At 34.5% G+C, this 19,364-nt stretch overlaps 1 protein-coding gene across 3 annotated transcripts in view; it reads right to left on the bottom strand.

Moving 5' to 3' along the window:
- The window catches only part of ARHGAP29 (Rho GTPase activating protein 29), a 75,758-nt gene that overhangs the window by 27,688 nt on the left and 28,706 nt on the right, over positions 1-19,364 (bottom strand). For 2 of the 3 annotated variants that reach the window (XM_060139543.1, XM_060139542.1), the window contains exons 3-12: positions 16,794-16,928; positions 7,117-7,213; positions 6,679-6,751; positions 4,484-4,532; positions 3,917-4,054; positions 2,963-3,027; positions 2,426-2,536; positions 2,241-2,321; positions 1,849-2,037; positions 976-1,113 (exon numbers count right to left, since the gene is read on the bottom strand). In XM_060139543.1, coding sequence (XP_059995526.1) covers positions 976-1,113; positions 1,849-2,037; positions 2,241-2,321; positions 2,426-2,536; positions 2,963-3,027; positions 3,917-4,054; positions 4,484-4,532; positions 6,679-6,751; positions 7,117-7,213; positions 16,794-16,928 — 1,076 coding nt within the window. The remainder of the gene's footprint in view (positions 1-975; positions 1,114-1,848; positions 2,038-2,240; positions 2,322-2,425; positions 2,537-2,962; positions 3,028-3,916; positions 4,055-4,483; positions 4,533-6,678; positions 6,752-7,116; positions 7,214-16,793; positions 16,929-19,364) is intronic. The other variant, XM_060139544.1, reaches the window with a different exon arrangement.

Here is a 19,364-nt window from a genome sequence, read left to right as displayed (position 1 = left end):
CCAGGGATAAGGAATGGGTGGAGAGTTTGACTACAAAGGGTCAGCATGAGGAAATTTTTTTGGAGTGATGGAATTGTTCTGAATCCTGACTGTGACAGCAGTGGTTACACAAATTTATATACGTGTTAAAACTCGTGAAATGTACACCGAGAAAAGGTACAGTCATTCCTCGGTATCTGAGGGGAATTGTTTCCAGGACCACCCATGAATACCAAAATCCACGGATGTGCAAGTCCCTTATATCAAATAGCATAGTATTTGCATATATATTATGCACAAACTTCTGTATACTTTAAGTCATCTCTAGGTTATTTATAATAATGCAATGTAAATGCTATGTAAATAGCTGTAAATACAATGTAAATGCTATGTAAATAGTTACCAGCGCAGGACAAATTCAAGTTTTGCTGTTTGGAAGTTCCAGGAAAATTGTTCCCCCTGAATATTCTCAATCCATGGTTGCTTGAATCCACTGATGTAGAACCCGTGGATACAGAGGGCTGACTGTATTTTGCACATACTTTTTTTTAATAAAAACCATGGTAAAGAGGCAAATGAAAACACTTGAGAACAGGATGCTTTGTCTTCAAATAAACCATTGGGTTCAATTTCAATATTTATTAGTTTACTCAAATTTTGAAGAAAGATCTCATACTGCTTATAGAAGTTCCAGGGATTAAATCCATTTTGTCAACCAAGCCAAGAAAGACAGGGGCATAGAGGCAATTTCAAACTCTCAGACTTCAGTTTTAACAGAACAAATCATCAATCCATGGAGTGGAGAGCCAGATAAAAAAAATGAAACTCAAACCACATACCAGTATTAAAAACTGAGAGTCGACTTTTAAAGTCTAAACTTTCCATTAATCTCAGAAATTAAATCCCATAAGAATCATGACTCATCAAGCATTCCTCTCCCTTCTTCAGATATATAGATTATTTTTTCCTCTTTAAAATACTGAAGAAATTACTTACAGCTTTAAGGGTAAGATCACACTGGAAAACGAGTTTCCGGAGTTGTGTTAAAATTTCTCTTTTGGTATTTTCTAGATCATTTCGTCTTTCTTCAACATTTGTCACACAAACTTTGTAGAGTTCATTTGCTTCTTCTACCTTCAGGAGTATCAGAGAAAAAAGTGACACTGGTTCACTGAATCTATATTTTAAAACAAATGCTTACTCTAGTACGGCTTGATTTAAATAATTGAAAAGGCTTATGCATGAAAGTTCTGAAATATTCTATAGTTTAAGTAGAATATTTCTAAAAAGAAATATTCTGTTTTGGTCAGCAATTCAAGGACACTTGTCTTTTATCAATAGTCAAGTATGATTTACAATTAGTACACTGTCTATAAAATCAACATCCACTTCTATTTAATAGCCTCTTCTATTTATATTTACCATTTTCTATACATCTTCTTACAGAATTTATCAATTATATTTCATAAATAACACAAAGCTTCAGCCTAGTCTTGCTACCAGGTATTAGAATAAGTACGCATATACACACAGTTGCCTAAATGGTGAACTTTCTGAACAATCAAGTAAAAAATATTAAGATATATCTTTCACAAACAACCCCTAAAATTCAAAAGATAAGCAAAAATCTCTTAGCATAGTGGTTCTCAGAGTGTGGATCCCCGGCAGCAGCAGCACATGGGCACTTAGAAATGCAGGTTGTCTGGGGCCAACCCTAGACCTGCTGAATCAGAAACTCTGGGGATGGGGCCCAGCAGTCTGTTTTAACAAGCCTTCCAGGTGGTCCTGATGCAGGTTAAAGTTTAAGAACCAAAGCCTTAGCAGATTAGTGCTAATTCAATAATAACAAATAACAAAAAAGATGATTACTTTTTGAAGAGCCTCTTCTTCCAGTCTTCGCTTTTTTTCTAGCTGCCTGTTGAGATTTTTTACTAATCCACCACTTGAGCACAGATGCTCCTCTTCTGCACGAAACATGGAAGATTTTGCTTTTTCATATTCATCTTGACGTTGCATGCACAACAATTTTGCCTTTTTAAGAGCAGTCTCTGTTTCAAGCTACACAGAAAAAAAAGGGTATTAAATAAAGAATATGAAAAATCCTAATGTACAGGTTTCTTTAGCATATTCAGCAAGATAGTTAAGACTGAATTTTAGATAAACTATAGAGTAAGATATGCATCTTCCCAGGGTAGATGCTTATAGACTGCAGATGATTTTTAGATGTTCACAAATAGATGAAACTCTACTATAATACTAACCATTTTATTTTGTTCCTGTTTCCAAAGTTCTTTTATTTCTTTCCTTTGTTTTTCCATTTCATTTTTCCTCCCAAGTAGAGGCTGGCAAGGGTATTTTTAAAAAAAGAAAGAGAGAAAAAAGCTGTTTTCTAAAGGTATACTGCTGTTTTTTTTTTTTTAAGTACATTGTATTTATAAATTTTTACCTGCACAAATTTGTTGGCTTGGAGAGCTGCAATTGTTTGTTGTAAAAGGTGACTGCTCTCTATATCATTAAGAAGAGCATTGGTAAATAAAGACTGCAGTGGCATAAACTCCTAGAATTTAAAATTGAAAAGTAAATTTTCCAATAGAAATGTACTAGAGTTCTAGATCCCCCCCACCCCCACCAAACTTCTTCAAAAAGAGAAATTTTTAAGCTTAGATTTTTTTCAGAAAAATGACTATTCATAAATATGACCATATGAGAAAAATACTGAAGAAAATTAACGAAGTTATTCTAAACCTCGTTAGCAAAATTAGTAGCTAACAAGTTAATCAACATTCATATAAAACTGTGGATTTCCTAGTTTCTTCATAATGGGTATCCTTATAAGTTTAAAAAGATTTTATTTTGTCAGTAAAAAGGTTATTTAGCATGTAAGCTCTTTCCTATGTTAAGTACAAAATTTAATCTGATTTTGCAAGGCGCTCATCTGAGTAATCTCTTGGCAGAGGACCCTAGTAGTTCACTGACCACTTACCTGTAGTCCAATGTTAGTTCTAGTTGCCTCTGCCAACTTGACAATATTTCTAGTGGACTCCAATTCTGAAAAGGTCAAAGAAGGCATCAGAAGGTAAATTCAACTTATTTTCCCCCCCCATACTCTAAAATTATTTGTAATCCCCCAATTAAAAAGTGATCACAAATACTAATCTGCAACATGATATGAAGTTATGATTCTTAATTGGTAGTACTCATCAAAATCAACTGGGAAACTTTCAAAACGCACTTGATTAGATCTCACTTCTCTTGGGGAATGGGACCTAGGCCTGTGTATTATCTATTTCTAAGGCTATTCAGGTGAATCTGATGGGCATTCCCTATTAAAAGCAAATAATGTAGTGGAAAGAGCATAGGCTTTGGGTAAATTCTATACATACCCTATACTATATGATCTTAGGCAAATCTGCTGACCTTAGGCAAAACCCATCTCATTTGCCTCCACTGTAAAATGGGGATAATAATCTTGTCTTGCCTACTTCCCAGGGTTTTGGTAAGGATTACATGAGATAATGGATGTTGAAAGCATTTTGTCAACTGTAAAACACTGGGAAAATATTAGCTATTAAGATGTTCCTTATATGTTTCCACTGCCTTCTGATCCGACAGCTACTGTTGTTTTTGTCTCCTTTAACCATATTATCTGATTGCATTTCTTTTCACCCACTAGAGTATGACTTCTTTAAAGGCAAAGACAGTATACTATCTGTCTTGGTGCCCCCAGATCTAGTGGTTGGTCCACATCAATGTTCAATAAGTATATTTACTGTAAGAAGAGTCTTTCCTGAAGAGAAAAATGGGCAATGATTTTATGCACTACAATGAAAGAGCTACTAATTTGGAATCATATTATTTATAGTCTGTAGAACATGAATCACAAACAATTCAGTTCTTACGTTCCAAAGTTAATCAGATGCCCTAAAGGGCAACTCACCCAAGCTCAGCTTCTTTTCAACCCATGAAACTATGTTCTTGGTATATTTTAACCATGTTTTAGCATATGACAAAGCCAATTCTATAGAGTTAGTGTTCTTTAACAGCATGCTGTCTAATTCTATAGGAGAAAAACTTCCTGAAAATAAAAATATCAAGGTAAGTATACATTAAATATGAGCTCATAACTCTAAACAAAGAAGCATTCATATACTAAGATGTTCTTCAATGAAAACTGGTTAAAAAATATGTGACAAATTCATAATTAAAGGGTCACAGTTTAAACTGAAAATAGTTTTAAATTATATTTTTTAATAAATATGTATTTCTATTATTCATCAAGTTACAAGCCCTATATAATTCTTGATCAGTCTCTATCATCCATTATCTATCTACTCTAGCAGGTTTTTTTCCTTAAGTTTTATATGTAAAACTTCACACATCATTCATTTTATGTCTGAAATGAATACTTTAGGTTACTAAGCAAGGAGAGATTAAGTAATCCAAAACATTTGTCAAAAGTAACTGTAAAAAGTTTGACTAAAGTTTTAAGTACCTCAAGCATTACCTTTTTCACTGGATGAGTCCACTGATTCCACAGAAACATTTTCAAAAGACTTAAAACACGGAAGAAAACAAATTTAAGATTAGAGCAGAAGATAACAGAACTTTGCTTCAAAATTTTTTCACTCTCATTTGTTACTCTGACATAATTCCTACTAAAGAATTTCAAGCATTTAGAACTCAAAGGGCCTGAGAAATCTGTTTAAATGCCAGAACATTTAATAAGAATTATATAGCTTTTTACAACAGCAGTTCTCAAGGTCCAAGAATGAATAACCTCATTGTTTACTAACAGCATTAGTTAACATTAATGAATCCATTCAAAACTTTAAATTCTGCAGATCTCAAAAATATTAGTCAGCAAGTTATAGAAGCAATCTAAATAGACTGCTATCTAAATAGAAGACAAAGACCTCTCTCTTTCAGCCATCTTTTACCATTTCATTATATGATAAGCTGTCTCTGAAGGTCCACTGGACAGCTTAGTGCAGAACTTTCTATGATGATGGAAATGTTCTATATCTGCACTGTCCAGTAAGGTAGCTAATAGCTACATGTAGCTATATGAGCATTTGAAAAGTGGCTAACTTAAATGAGAATTAAAAATTTAATTTAATGAATTACATGTGACACGTGGCTACCTTATTGGACAGTGCAGGAAAAGGTTACCTACCGAAATTGTGAGAGTTTATATTTAGTTGGGCAATACGGAGTATGAAGGAATTCAATGCAACAGGAATCAAGTAAAACCTGGGTTTGAAGTCAAGCTCTATCACTCAGTAGCTGTGTAACACTGAGCTATGTATTTATACTCATTTAACTTTGGTTTGCCCTTCTATAAAATGAGGATAAGAACATTACTTCATAAGACTATTTTAAGGATTAAGATGATATAGGTTTAGCACAGTGCATGGTTATCTATTAAGCACTATTAAATAAATGGCAACTATTATTTTAAAAGATATTTTTCAAAACTCTTCATCGAACAAAGTAATTTTATTAGTAGTATATCATCATGGATTTTTAGATTTCAATTTCTAGGGTAAATTAAAAACTGCAAAAAGGAAAAAGTATTATCCTATTAAGAATTAGTATACATGTGCACAACAGAAGTACACGAATAGGAGATATGATTTACACCTAAAATTTAAATTGTTCAGACCCCTTTTACACTGATATAATGTTTTATTATACCTTCTAAATTAGCAGCAAGCTTGAAAATATGAAATTGAGGAAAAATCATAAATAACAGCAAAATATTTAAAGATCTTAAAATTCTTCATCATTCTGATATGGTTTCTACACTATCCTCCTTTAGTCCTTCAGTCACCAAATGGATGACTTCAGAAGTAGTCACAATTGTTTTCTAAGTACTACAGTACATATAACAAATGCCTTAAATAGTCATTCATATTTTGTATTATTTAAGAAAGATCTGTAGTTTTTATATTATTTTGATATAATAACAGGTACTTGGTACATTTCCAAATATTTGTTGAAATCCTTTTGGATTCCAATCCTTTTTGGAAATCCTTAACAGGAAATGATCAACGTATGTCCCTAATGCAGTTTGTTTAAATATCTTGCATTTGGTGAAAAAATTTTAGTCAAATGAAAATATTACTACTACAATTAGTATAAATCTTTAAAGCAATATTCTACATACATTCCTAATGCTCTTTTATTTCATAGCAATTTTTCTTCCAGTTAGGAATCAGAACCCCAATTCTCTAACATACTTATAAGGATGCTCTCAGGGAGAATTCAGACCTTCAGTTCTGTTAGTAAGTGTTTCATGGTAACAAACAAACTGTAGAATGTGTGAAAAGATTAACACCCTCTTTACTTCTTGCATCATTTTTCTACCAGTCTTAAAATCTGCGACAATGTCAGGAAGGAAAAACAGCTATGAATTACTTACTAAAATTTTGGACCATAGACATATAGGTTCATTACATAAGACACTATAAAATTACCAGCTATGTTTTTTTTTAAATGATGGTTCCACTTCAAAAGTACAATTAAATTTTTGGTCCAGAAACTGACCATAATTTATCATATTTAAAATGAACTGAGCTGTTTTTTTTTTTGCTAAACTAAACAACTATCAAAGACTAATGCTGAGATTAAGATTAGGATATTATTAAAATATTAAGTTAAAAACATTAAAATCTTTGCTTTCATACAAACTTGGCCTACCTTACTTTCCCGGGAAACAGGCAGTCGCAATAATGAATCATTGCCTACATCTCCCATGAGGAAGTTTGTCAGGCTATCCAGTGGAATTTAAAAAAAAAGAAATGGAAATAAACAAGTCATGACATTGCTCTGTCACAAGCTTTACATTCAACATGTCATCTAGGTTAAATTTTTTAAAAGTAAGAACCTTAGAAATAAACTGCTAGGAATCTATCCACATAAACCACATAGTCACTTGCAAATGGATGTTGCTTCTAAACAGCTATAAACACCTCCAAATACACCAGTAAAGCAACACAGAATGTAGCTTTTCTGAAGTTGTGATAATATTTCATGCTAGTTAATACTTTACTTTGCATGTATGTACTAAATTATTGTGACATACTCTCAATGAGACATCTAGGCCCTAATTTCTTTAAATGACAGTCCTCTACTTACATATTTCCAAAGGTAAAGGCCAAGGTTTCAATGGAAGAAAACACTTCTCTGAAGAGATCATTTTTGTTTTCTTCATTTACTTCTGTGAAGTTCACAGCTTTAAGGAAAAGTTGGTTATAATAAATGAGGAGAAAATACTTTAAACTACTTTTATACAAAGTCATTTAATCCCTTAAAAATCCATCATTACTACTAGAAGCATTAGAAGATTCAGAAACGGAAAAGCCTAATACACAAAATAAATATGATGTTCATTAAAGAAATCATACAAAAGAATCACCTTGCATAAAAGTAGCCAGCATTCCAACCTGACTGCTCCACACATTACATAATTTGACACATCTAAAAAGTGACTCAATGTGAAATCAATTGATCTTGAGTCACGCAGTCCATGTTACACCAGCCTTCTCTCATTAAGAGTGCTCCGTATTTTTTTCTCTTGCTTATTGCTTCACAGCATTTTTTAAAAACAGCTAAATGCACTGTTTAAGTCACTTAAGTCAATATGAAGTACATTTTCCACTACAAATTACCAATATTTGAAATCACATATACATTTGACATAGCATAAAACCTATATACAAAGCATACCAATTAAAAACACACAAAGCTTTAAAATTTTTAAATTCCTATTTATTTATATCCTTATTTCTTATAGGGTCTTGGGCTCTGAGGTCCATTTTAATTGATACATAGCTGTCTTTTGTTTATCACAGGGACAGTCTAACATTTTGCATTTTGTTAAAATTATGAAACATAACTGAAAAAGGTTTCTTATCATAACTTCATCTGTATGCACCTTTGTTAAAAGCCCAGATACAATCTACAGAGACAAAATCTGAGGGTTGAATAGGTAAATTTTTTAAAGTAACTCATTCTACTCAGATTGAGTTTAAGGAGCAACCGGCTCCCTGTAACCCACCCTCCCTAGGATCCTTGCCAATAACTGGAAGGAGAGAAACCAAGTGGAGAGGAAGCTATCCTTTGTTTTAAAACATAGTTGTTCTTAAGCTTGTCTGCACATCAGAATTGCTTATGCAGCTTTAGAAACAAAGTGTGAGTCCCACCACCAAAGATTCAGATTTCAGAGGCCTGGTGAAGCACATATATTTGTTCAAAAGCTCTCCCAGGTGATTCTAATGTGCAACTAGGGTTGAAAATGTTTCCTGGAAAGCCAGGATTCCTAAGCAGGGATGAATTAAACCTTAAGCCTGGAAGCCTCATGAAATTACAACCAAGATTTTACACGCCTTTGTAGATATGAGGGGGTAAGGTCCACACCTTTAATCAGATTCTTCTAAATATCCCTGATACAAACAAGAAGAAAAACTTAAGAACCGCCATAAATAATTTTAAAAATATTTTTTGATTTCTGCTCTGGTCAAGATGGAAAAACAGGCTTATATATCTGAAACAACTAAAAGAAATCTGTACAAAATATACGAAACAGCAGTTTTCATGACATTAGCTATCAGGCCACACAGAACAAAAATCCTAACAGACAAGAAACAAACATGGTGAGCTCTACAACTGCCCCAAGCCTACTGCCTAATAACACACAAAGATTTCTAAGCAAAGGAAACTACCAGAGATAAAGAAGGTCATCTTATAATGATGGATTCAATTCATCAAGAGGACACAATCTTATACATTTATGCACCTAACAAACAACTTCAAAATGCATGAAGCGAAAACTAATAGAACTGAAATGACAAATTCACAACTACAGCCAGAGATTTCAAAAACCCTCTCTCAATAATTGACAGAACATGTAGACAGAAAATCAGCAAAGGATGTGAAAGCCTTCAACAATACTATCAGCCACCCTGACGAGACCGGCATTTAAAGAACACTCTACCCAATGACAGCAAAATACATGTTCTTTTCAAACACATACTGAATATTTACCAAGATGGACCATATTATGGGCCATAAAACAAGTCTCAATGGGTTTAAAAGGATTCAAGTCAGGTAAAGTATGTTCTGTGACTAGATGGAATTAAATTATAAAAATCTCTGGAAGAATCCTCAAATATTAGGAAACTAACACACTTCTAAATAAACCATGGATCAAAGAAGAAAAAGGGAAATTAGAAAGTATTTTGAATACAATGAAAATGAAAACACAACATATAAATATTGGTGAAGGTGGTGGCAGAGAGGCACAGAAGGGAGGGATGACAAAGGGACATGCATTACCTGGATTGTGATGGTTTCACAAGAGTATGCATATCAAAATTGATCAAATTGTACCCTTAATTTAAATATGTGCAGTTTATTTTAAGTCAATTATACCTCAATAATGCTGTTTTTAAAACTGCACTTGAAAGTAGACTTTAAATGTAATTTATAATGTAATACCAGCAAAAATGTAAAGCCTACTCCTATTTCCCAACTTTAACCTGTTAGACTTTAAAAAAAAATACTTTATAACACTTTGCAAAATTCTATAATTATTCTTCTTTTCCTATAAATGTATTTTTCAAAGCACTAAACATGACTGTGAGATAACTGTAAGTAGTGAAATAATTCTAAGTAGTAAAAAGACAATTATTTGAACCATCTTCAATCATTATCTTCATCCCTACTCAAATGAGGTTACAGCCATCTAATGAAAATTCCTATTACGGCTCTTGCCTCTACTTCAAAACAGCTCTAACAGCTCTATACTTCTAATATCCTTTCATTTTTTTGCTCCTGTCCAGTGTTTCAAAGAAAAGTCTTTGGCTCCTTTCCAATAATAAATCTTCCCATTCTCTCCCGCATTCTCCAAAACCCTTACCACCATTACTCCTCCCTCATAACTTCACTATCTCCTACTAACGGACATTTTTTCTTGTGGTACTAACAACATACCCAAATCTTTTCTACAGGAAAAAAATTAAATTTACCATATTTCTTCTTAAAGCTACCATCCCATCTAATTCAGCATTTCTTTACTACTAAAACTTTATAAATAGATAATGACAATTCACCAGGATTTGGCTTTTCATCCAGTTTGATGGTTAGCAGGGGTTGGAAAACATTTTCTGTAAAGGGCTAGATAGTGAGTATTTTAGACTTTTCAGGCTACACAATCTGTTGCAACTATTAAACTCTGTATAAAGTAGCCAAACATAAACAAATAAGAGTAGTTGTTTCCGATAAAACTTTATTTACAGAAACAGGCAGCAGGCCAGATTTGGCCCACTGGTAGTAGTTTGTGCACCCCTGGTTAAAAGGATGGGTTCCAAAGCCAGTCTGCCTAGGTTAAATCCTAAATCTGCCTCTTAACGAGGTTAAGTAACTTATTGACTGCTCTGTTCTTCAGTTTCCTCATTTATAAAATGGGGATAATAATATGTATTTTGAGAAACACTGTGAAGATTTAATGAACTTAGAACAGAGCTTGTTACATAGAAAATGCTCAATAAATGTTAGTTATTTTCACTCAATACCACTGAACAACACTGTCAACAATAACCTCCAACTGTTTTAGTCAAACTTGGAAGTCTTTTTCCTTCTAAGTTTTCATCCTACTTCACTGTTCTGCAACTCTGAACAACTCTACCACTTCATACATATGCAACCTTGGACAAATCACTCTATGTCCCAGCTTTCTTATCTGCAAAATGGGAGTCGATATAATAATAATTTGCTGTGAAGATTAATGGGTAATCCATGTAAAGAGCTTAACAGCATCTGGCATACAGTAAGTACATCCTCAATATATTATGTCAGCTATTATTAATACAAATATTAACCATTTCCTTCTATCTTGAAGCATTTTGCTTAGAAGCAATACATTATAGCAACTAGAAAATGCAAGCCTTCAGAGTTTCAAACCTGAGTTTAAATCTGACCCTTACCACTTCCTGTGTTACTCTGGATACATCACCTAACTTCAATTTCCCCATATGTAAAATGGCGTGTTACTGAAAGGAACAACTGAGAAAACAAATGTAAAACACCTAGGGTACAGTGCTTGGTATTTAGTAAACATGAGCACCCCCATATTCTACATCTGCTCTGTGCTTCATACAGTTGTTTCCACTCAGCCGGCAGTTCTCATCTTGGCCTTCTTCTCTATACATTACCCCCAGAGAATCTCATCCACTTTCAATACCTTTAACGGAATGAATCCTTAAACTACCTGTCTAGTTTTACCCTCTGAGCTCCAGACCCATATTTTCGATGGTCTGTTTGATACATTCCTCCCCCTATTTCCCAATCTTTACCCACCAGCACTGCAATCTCAACATGTACTAAACTGAACTCTCATCTCTTCCTATCTACTCTGCCCCTCAAGCCTACTCTCCTCCGTACATTCCTTAGCTCATTAGTTTTGCTTCCAAAATGCCTCTAACTTTTTTTTCTTTCTTTCCATTCCCATTGACACTTAGTTCAAAGGCCATATTTTACTTCTAGTTTGGACTATTTACCAACCTGCTAAGTGGCCTCTCTGTCTCCACTCTCTCCCCTCTACTAGCTGACCTTCGAAATCAAATCAAGATTTTGCTTAAAGTTTAAATAATTGTCTCCCTTGGGTTCCCTATTAAGTCACAACAATGAGCACTAAGACACATTTAGTATCTCTTTAAGAAAACACATGAATAGCTTTCATACATATAACCTATTAGAACAGCAACTTTCAAAGAGTTTTACCACAACCTTCGGTAAGAAATACATATCACATCATGACCAAGTATACCATATACACATAATAGTTATCAGTTACATAACACCTACAAAGTTTCTGAAATATCCTTAAGTCTTATACAATGAGCATTACACTCTGATTTTTCTTTTCTATTCTCTTTCATATTTTAAAATGCTGGTTACAATTCACTAACTCGATGTCATAAATCAAAAGCCAAAGTTTGAAAACCACCGAATTAAAAGATATAATGGAAGAAAATTTTCACCATTTGCACAGGGAAAATTCCTTAGGGAGAAAAACAAAACAAAAGCTACAAGATTTATAAACTGAAAACTTCACATTGCTTCTGAGAAACAAAAAAAGACAACCTGAAGAACTTAAATGCATACCATATTCTCAGATAAAAATGCTAAGTATATAAATTCTCCTTAATTTTATTTATAAATTTAATTATAAATTAACTATAATTTATACATTCATAAACTTAACTATAAATTAATTTATAAATTTACATATTTAACTCAAATCACCCTCAAAATACCAATAGGTATTTTTTGGAACTAGACAAGCCAATTCAAAAATCTTGATGGAAAAATAAAAACCTGAACAAAAAGAGTAATGGAAAGAGAAGCTACCCCAACCAGACACTAAAACATACTATAAAACCACAATGAAGACGGTATGGTACTGGCACATAACTAAACAAATCAAGGGGACAGAATAAGGTCCAGAAATAAATATATGTGACAATTTAGTGTGTTTATGATAAAGATGGCATCTCAAACCGATGGGGAAAATATGAATTATTCAATAAATTAGCTAGAAACAGAGATACTCTAGAATGTATCAAAGATTTAAATTTAATAAATAACACCATGAAAACATTAAAAGAAAAAACAGGGGAGAATGCTACTATAATCTCCAAGCAGGGAAATCCTTCCCTAATACTCAGAAAGCATACAAAAGGCACAAAAGGGCTTCCCTGGTGGCACAGTGGTTGAGAGTCCGCCTGCCGATGCAGGGGACACAGGTTCGTGCCCCGGTCCAGGAAGATCCCACGCGCCATGGAGCGGCTGGGCCCGTGAGCCATGGCCGCTGAGCCTGTGCGTCCGGAGCCTGTGCTCCGCAACGGGAGAGGCCACAACAGTGAGAGGCCCGCGTACCGCAAAAAAAAAAAAAAAAGGCACATAGAAGATTGAGATAGAAATGCAAAATAAAACAAAATACCATAAGCAAACCAAAAGATAAAAAAACAAACTAAAGAAAATCTGCAACTTATATCAAAAATTAAGGGCTAATTTCACTTATATGAAGTTTCTATAAATCAATACTAAAAAAAGACCAACTATCAAGAAAAAAATAAACAGTCAAGTCACATAAAAGGATATGCAAATGACTGCAACATATTAAAAGATACTCAACTGTACTCAAAATGAGGCAAATGCAAATCAAATCTATACTGAGATACCAGTTTTTACTATCAGATTGGATAACAAAGTTTGGTAACCAGCTTTGCTGGCAAAGGGGTAGGAAATCAGCTTCTTCAGCACGGCTATCAGAAGGACAGAACCTCTACAGAGGGCGTTTAGCAATATACAAAATATAAATGCACATGCGCTCTGTTCCAGTAACTACCCACCTAGGAATATACAGGGCTATTCATTGAAGCACTGTTTGTAACCAAAAAAAACTGGAAACAATCCAAACATCTATTAGTAGTGAACTGGTTAAATTAATTATAGTACATCAGTATAATGGATTATCATGCAGCTTTGAAAAAACAAAACAAATAACAACAAAAGAAGACAACTTTTTATATACAGATAACTCAGAACAATGAGCAAGGAACAGAATGCTACCCTTTGTGTAAAGGAGAGAACATATTGTGTTTGCTTCTATATGTGTATAATGTCTCTGGAAAGATACACAAAAAACCAGTAATAGCTGTTGCTTATCTAGGGAAAGGAATGGTGGCTAAGGTCTGAGGTAGAAAGACACTTCACTGTTTGAATACTCTTTTATACCGTTTGCACTATGAATCACGTGAATGAATTGCCTATTAAAAAAGCTTCAAAACAGAAAGAAAACATGAGGCATCTACAATTTTGGATGCATAATTAAAGCTTATTTTTCTTTTTTGTTTCCAAATTTTAAATATAGGGCAAAATACAAATCATGAAAAACCTTAAAAATGGTCCTTTTAAATTATATTACAAATAAGATTTACCAGAATACTTCTAAATGATGAAAACACAAATACTAAGTACACAATAAATTACTGAGAGCTACGATGCCTTCATCTACTTCACAAATAAGCTGTATCTCTCTTACCATATTGCAAATATTTTGTAAGACTGAACTTCCTGCTTGGAAACAAGAGGAGACACAGGAAATACAAATCACTATTAGAATGAATGGGGAAAAGCTAAGGATTCTTCTTTTAAAGTTATTAAAAGGTAAATTCTACATTTAAAATAAAAAATAAGAGATGTTAAAAGATTCCAAGTTTATTCCAACGCACTTATTCTTATTATGGATAGGAAGTGGATAGATTTCATGCATTCAAACCTGCAGCAGCACAAATAAGCTTATACCTCCCTGATCTAAAGTTATCACTCTGTATATGTTATTTTTTAATGGTTTGGTATGTTTGCAAAATGCATCTGACAGTTGCAAGATCTCCAAAGCAAGTCAGGTTACCACTGTTTTTTAAATGTAATTAGGAGGTTAAGACAAAATGATCACATTCCTGACAGCTTTCTGATCATAATATACAATAGTTTTTAAGTTTTCCTCTTTAATATAGAAGTAAAAATGTACCTTTGTAAGTTTTTTGAAAACATGAAAGTAGACAGCGTATCCAAAACATTCAGATTGCCACAAGATAGACATTCAAAAATGATTTCTACCTCCCCCTTGCCTTTCCAGGGTTTGAAAACAAAATTACCATTCAATGAAAGAATTAAATAAGCTCCAATTTGACATCAATTTTCCACGTTACTGAATATTTTTCATTTGGGTTATCAATGATATTTTTACATGGCCTCAACAATAAGATGGGGGGTGGTTTATTTAAAAACTTAAACTTACACCAAAGAAAACACAATTTTTAAAGTTTTCTAGCATCATGGAGTCCTACTGAAACAGAGTTAAGTTCCCCAACAACAAAGTAAGTTTTAAAATTTCATCCAACAAAAAAGTAAAATCGTAACAATAATTCCAAGAGTAAAGACAGTCTTAGAGGGAAATAATACTCAAAAGATTGCTTTACCTCAAAGAAAAAAAGATCTATAAGGCAGCTGAGAGGCCACTTTCTTCAAGTCTGTTTCTGGAATGTAGACATCAACAGACACACTCCTTCCCCAGGACATCCTGACTGCACACAATAGCTACTGACAACAATTGAATGAACTGTGGTGCTATTTCCAAGCATGGAAATTTTACTATCTACAGACACAAATTTCCCTAACTTAAGTTAAATTGCACTTACAAACAATCTATTTTAAAACAAATTTGGTTACTAAGCATTTTTAAGAGGCACAACAGAAGCTATCCATTTTGAAGCCATCTACATTTTTTTCAGTGCTTGAAATACAGAAAAAAGAGAACCATGCAAACATGATTAATCTACATAAAAAGTAGGGAAGGCAGTTCTAAAGTATATGGACTATATTTTATTGACAAGGTTTTTATTTTCTCTTCCTGCCTCATCCCCTTGACACTTGCCCTTTACCCTCTCTACATGTGAGTATGTTCATTAATCACATCCTGTTCTTCACATCCAGAGTTCTCACACAAGCACCCTTTATCACAGTGCCAATCCCCACTCTAACCCCATTAATGCCCACCTGACCTTTGAGACTCAGGACAGGTAATCCCTTTGCCCAAAGAAGCCTTTTGTTTCCTTACTCAACCCATGGTGACTCACTTTTGTTAAACATTTTAATTCATATTACCTATCAGATTGACATTTAACACTGACAATCACTTCCTAGAATATGACACTTCTAAAATTCCATAACATCTTTCTCCAGATCATCTCCCTACTTCTTTAGTGTTTTTCAGGTTCCTCTATCTTCCCTCTGTCCCTGGGATCTCATACTCAGTCCTCTACTTAGTTTGTACACTCTGAGTTGGTGTCATCCTCTTGCATCACCACCCACAGACCAACAACACTCAAGTCCACGTGCTCAACTCCAAACTTCAACTTAATCCCTAACATTCAACCTGTCCTATGTTTCTTCAACAGCCATCCTCTCTCCTGTGACAAGCACATTCCACGACTACCACACCCCAGCTTCTGCCTTAAATCAGACTATTAACCCTCATCTAGCCCATTATTTCTAACAATCTCCTAACTGAACTTCCTAGTTCCAGTCACATTCTTCTCAATCTTTATATAATCTTCACCCTCAATCTTTATATAATGCAGCCTAGGATAACAGATTCTAACAATTTTTGGTGGCAAATCATTTCTTCAAAGGATAATGTCCCAATTCTTACTTCTTTTAGCACATGTAATATATATACACACACATATATATATACACATATACATACACATATATGATAAACTTATTTTCCAATTTTAGTTTCATTTTTCCACATTTGAAAATAAGGTCCCAATTAAGTCTTCTTTTTCTCCATTTGTCTCCCTCCTTTAAGTGGAATAACTACAAATGGCCATTTTCCAGCACCAACTGTCCTCAGATAACAAAGACTTTTTGTACCCTAATAACCTACTTCAAAAGAGCATACATTCTTTCAAAAACTCAAAAATTGTAAACCACAGTTGTTCAGTTCATTTCAGTTAGCATTTTTAGAGTGTTTCCTGCCAAATAAAGTTTTAATTTTTAAAAGAAAGAGAATTTTAGGTGTGATTCAGTGGGGATATTTAAATACCAAAGTGTATATAACTCCTACTGATACACATCATATAGATGCCAAGAGAGATGGTTCTATAACCATTATAAACGAAAATGTATCACCTGGATCCTTTTTGCCCATGCCAACCCACTGCTAATATTATCTTTCTTACCTTTCACTTTTGCAGCAAGCATTTCTGCAGCATTTTGAAGGTCAACAGAATTGAGGTTCTGATGTTTATTCATTACAGACTTTAAAACACGAAGAAGTTCGTCCAGACGTACATGAATGACTTCTTTAAAACAGTCTTAAGAAAAAAAAAATTTTTTTAATTTGTTAAATCAACCATTTTGAAGCACATTTCAGGTAGAAGCAGCGGCTCCACAACTTTTGCCTACTGTATGTTCACTTTTATTTTCACTACTGCAATTATATGCAATTTATTTAGCCTTCAAAAATCCATAATCATTTTAATTCATTAAAGATTTCAAAGTCACTCACAGTCATGGTCAACTTAGCACTACCTTTTTCAGTTTTCTCAGTCTAAATGTGCTCTCCAGATTTCCCTTGGGGCAACTTTACAAGTTTTTCCTGTCTTACAGTTTTTACTATAATATACTTTTTAATATATATGGTAACAGAGTTAAAGCCCTATAATGCCTGATATATTAACTAATATTAAATAGCACTTACATGTTAAGTTTCTATGTAAGAATTGACTCTTTGCATTAAGATATTAGAAATGAGCAACTCACAGGCATATATATAAGGACCACCACCTGACCTGCACATCTTTAAAACTGTGATATAATTTACATACAATAAAATGCATAGATCTTTATATGGTTCAATGAAATACTGTACTTTTTAGAAAAATTGAAATAATTGCCAATGATGAAAAATTGGGGGATCATTACAAAAGCTCCAGATTTATGCCTACTCTTGAAAAATCAAAATCTGGTTATACCAGACCCACATCCACCTTGGCCACAAGCAGCTGAAACAGAGCAGTACTGCTCTCTTAGGTGTGCTTCCTTCCCAGTCCCTACCTGCCTAGCCCTAGTCTGCTCTACCCATTTTACAGCAGCCCTGGTCAGAGGGACACAGACAATGTTTTATAACCCCTGGAAATAAGGTGACCATATAATTTATCTTCCAAACCAAAATACTCTAGCAAGAGAAAAGGTGGGTACTACTCATAATCATGCCAGCAAACAGGCATATCCCTGGATCACCATCCCAGGCAAACCAGAAAGTATAGTCATCCTAACCTGTAAAACCCCTGAAGTAGGGACTTCCCCAGTGGTCCAGTGGTAAAGAGTCCACCTCCCAACGCAGGGGACGTGAGTTCAACTCCTGGTCGGGGAACTAAGATACCCACATGCCGTGGGGCAACTAAGCCCACACGCCACAACTACTGAGCCCGCATGCCACAACTACTGAGCCCGCGTGCCACAACTAGAGAGAAGCCCACACGCTGCAATGAAGAGCCCGCACGCCACAATGAAGAGCCCACGTGCCACAACAAAGACCCGACACAGCCAAAAACAAAGAAATAAATAATTTTTTAAAAAACCCTGAAGTAATCCTCAAAAGTTTGAAAAGACAACCACCTGAAATACAATACTCTGATGTAATGTTCACTTCTATAACCTTACACATGGCACTAGTGTTTAACAATGGCACATTTATTAAGTGCTTCCTATGTACCAGGCACTGTTAAAAGCACTTAAAACCTATTATCTCATTTAATTTTCACATCATTTCTATTAAGTAGATGATTTTTTAAATCTCCATCATACAGATGAGAAAGCTGAGGCAAACCTAAGTTTACCAAGTCAGAATTTGAACCCAGAGAGTATAATTCTAGAAGCTAAGCTCTTAATACTGTCTCCCTATTGAAAGAGCTTAAAAAACAATCAAAAACATTTCTTAAAAGAGTGTGTTAGGGCTTCCCTGGTGGCTCAGTGGTCGAGAGTCCGCCTGCTAGTGCAGGGGACGTGGGTTCGAGCCCTGGTCTGGGGGGATCCCACATGCCGCGGAGCAGCTAGGCCCGTGGGCCACTACTGCTGAGCCTGCGCGTCTGGAGCCTGTGCTCTGCAACGAGAGGCCGCGATAGTGAGGGGCCCGCACACTGCGATGAAGGGTGGCCCCCGCTTGCCGCAGCTAGAGAAAGCCCTCGCGCAGAAATGAAGACCCAACACAGCAAAATAAATAAATAAATTAATTAATAAAACTCCTACCCCCAATATCAAAAAAAAGAGTAAGATGCTGATTTAAATTAAAAAACAAATGTTTTATAATTATGCAATTTTTTCCAGAAATGTTAAAAGATAATCACTAGAAAAACTGTCTATAGGATAAAAAACAAAAACAAGTAATTCTATCATCTATCAAATATTCCATTCATTAACAGCATTATCAAGAGAGAGAAATAAGTAGTATAAGAGAAGCAGGCAAGGTGAGTGCAAGGTGGGGAGCTGGGTATATTAGGGCAAAGAGTATCCCAGGAAGGGGTAAAGAAAGAATAGTTCAAGTAGTGATGGAAGGAGAGAGAACAGAGTGCCTTCAGGAAAAAATCCAACTCATTCATCCAAAAACTTTAATAATAGAAAAAGAAACACAGGCGATTAGGTGCTGGCTTAAGCAGCTTTGGAAGTGACTGGAGTCTATAAGATTAAAGGCAAAGGAAATGCACATAAGCACTGTACTCTAGTTGAGAAACTGTTTTCAATGAAGATTC

Source organism: Lagenorhynchus albirostris, chromosome 2 (assembly GCF_949774975.1).
Source record: "Lagenorhynchus albirostris chromosome 2, mLagAlb1.1, whole genome shotgun sequence".
NCBI classification, from domain to species: Eukaryota; Metazoa; Chordata; class Mammalia; order Artiodactyla; family Delphinidae; genus Lagenorhynchus; species Lagenorhynchus albirostris.
The sequence above is the reverse complement of the archived record's forward strand: the minus strand, read 5'-3'. Positions and strand labels throughout refer to the sequence as shown.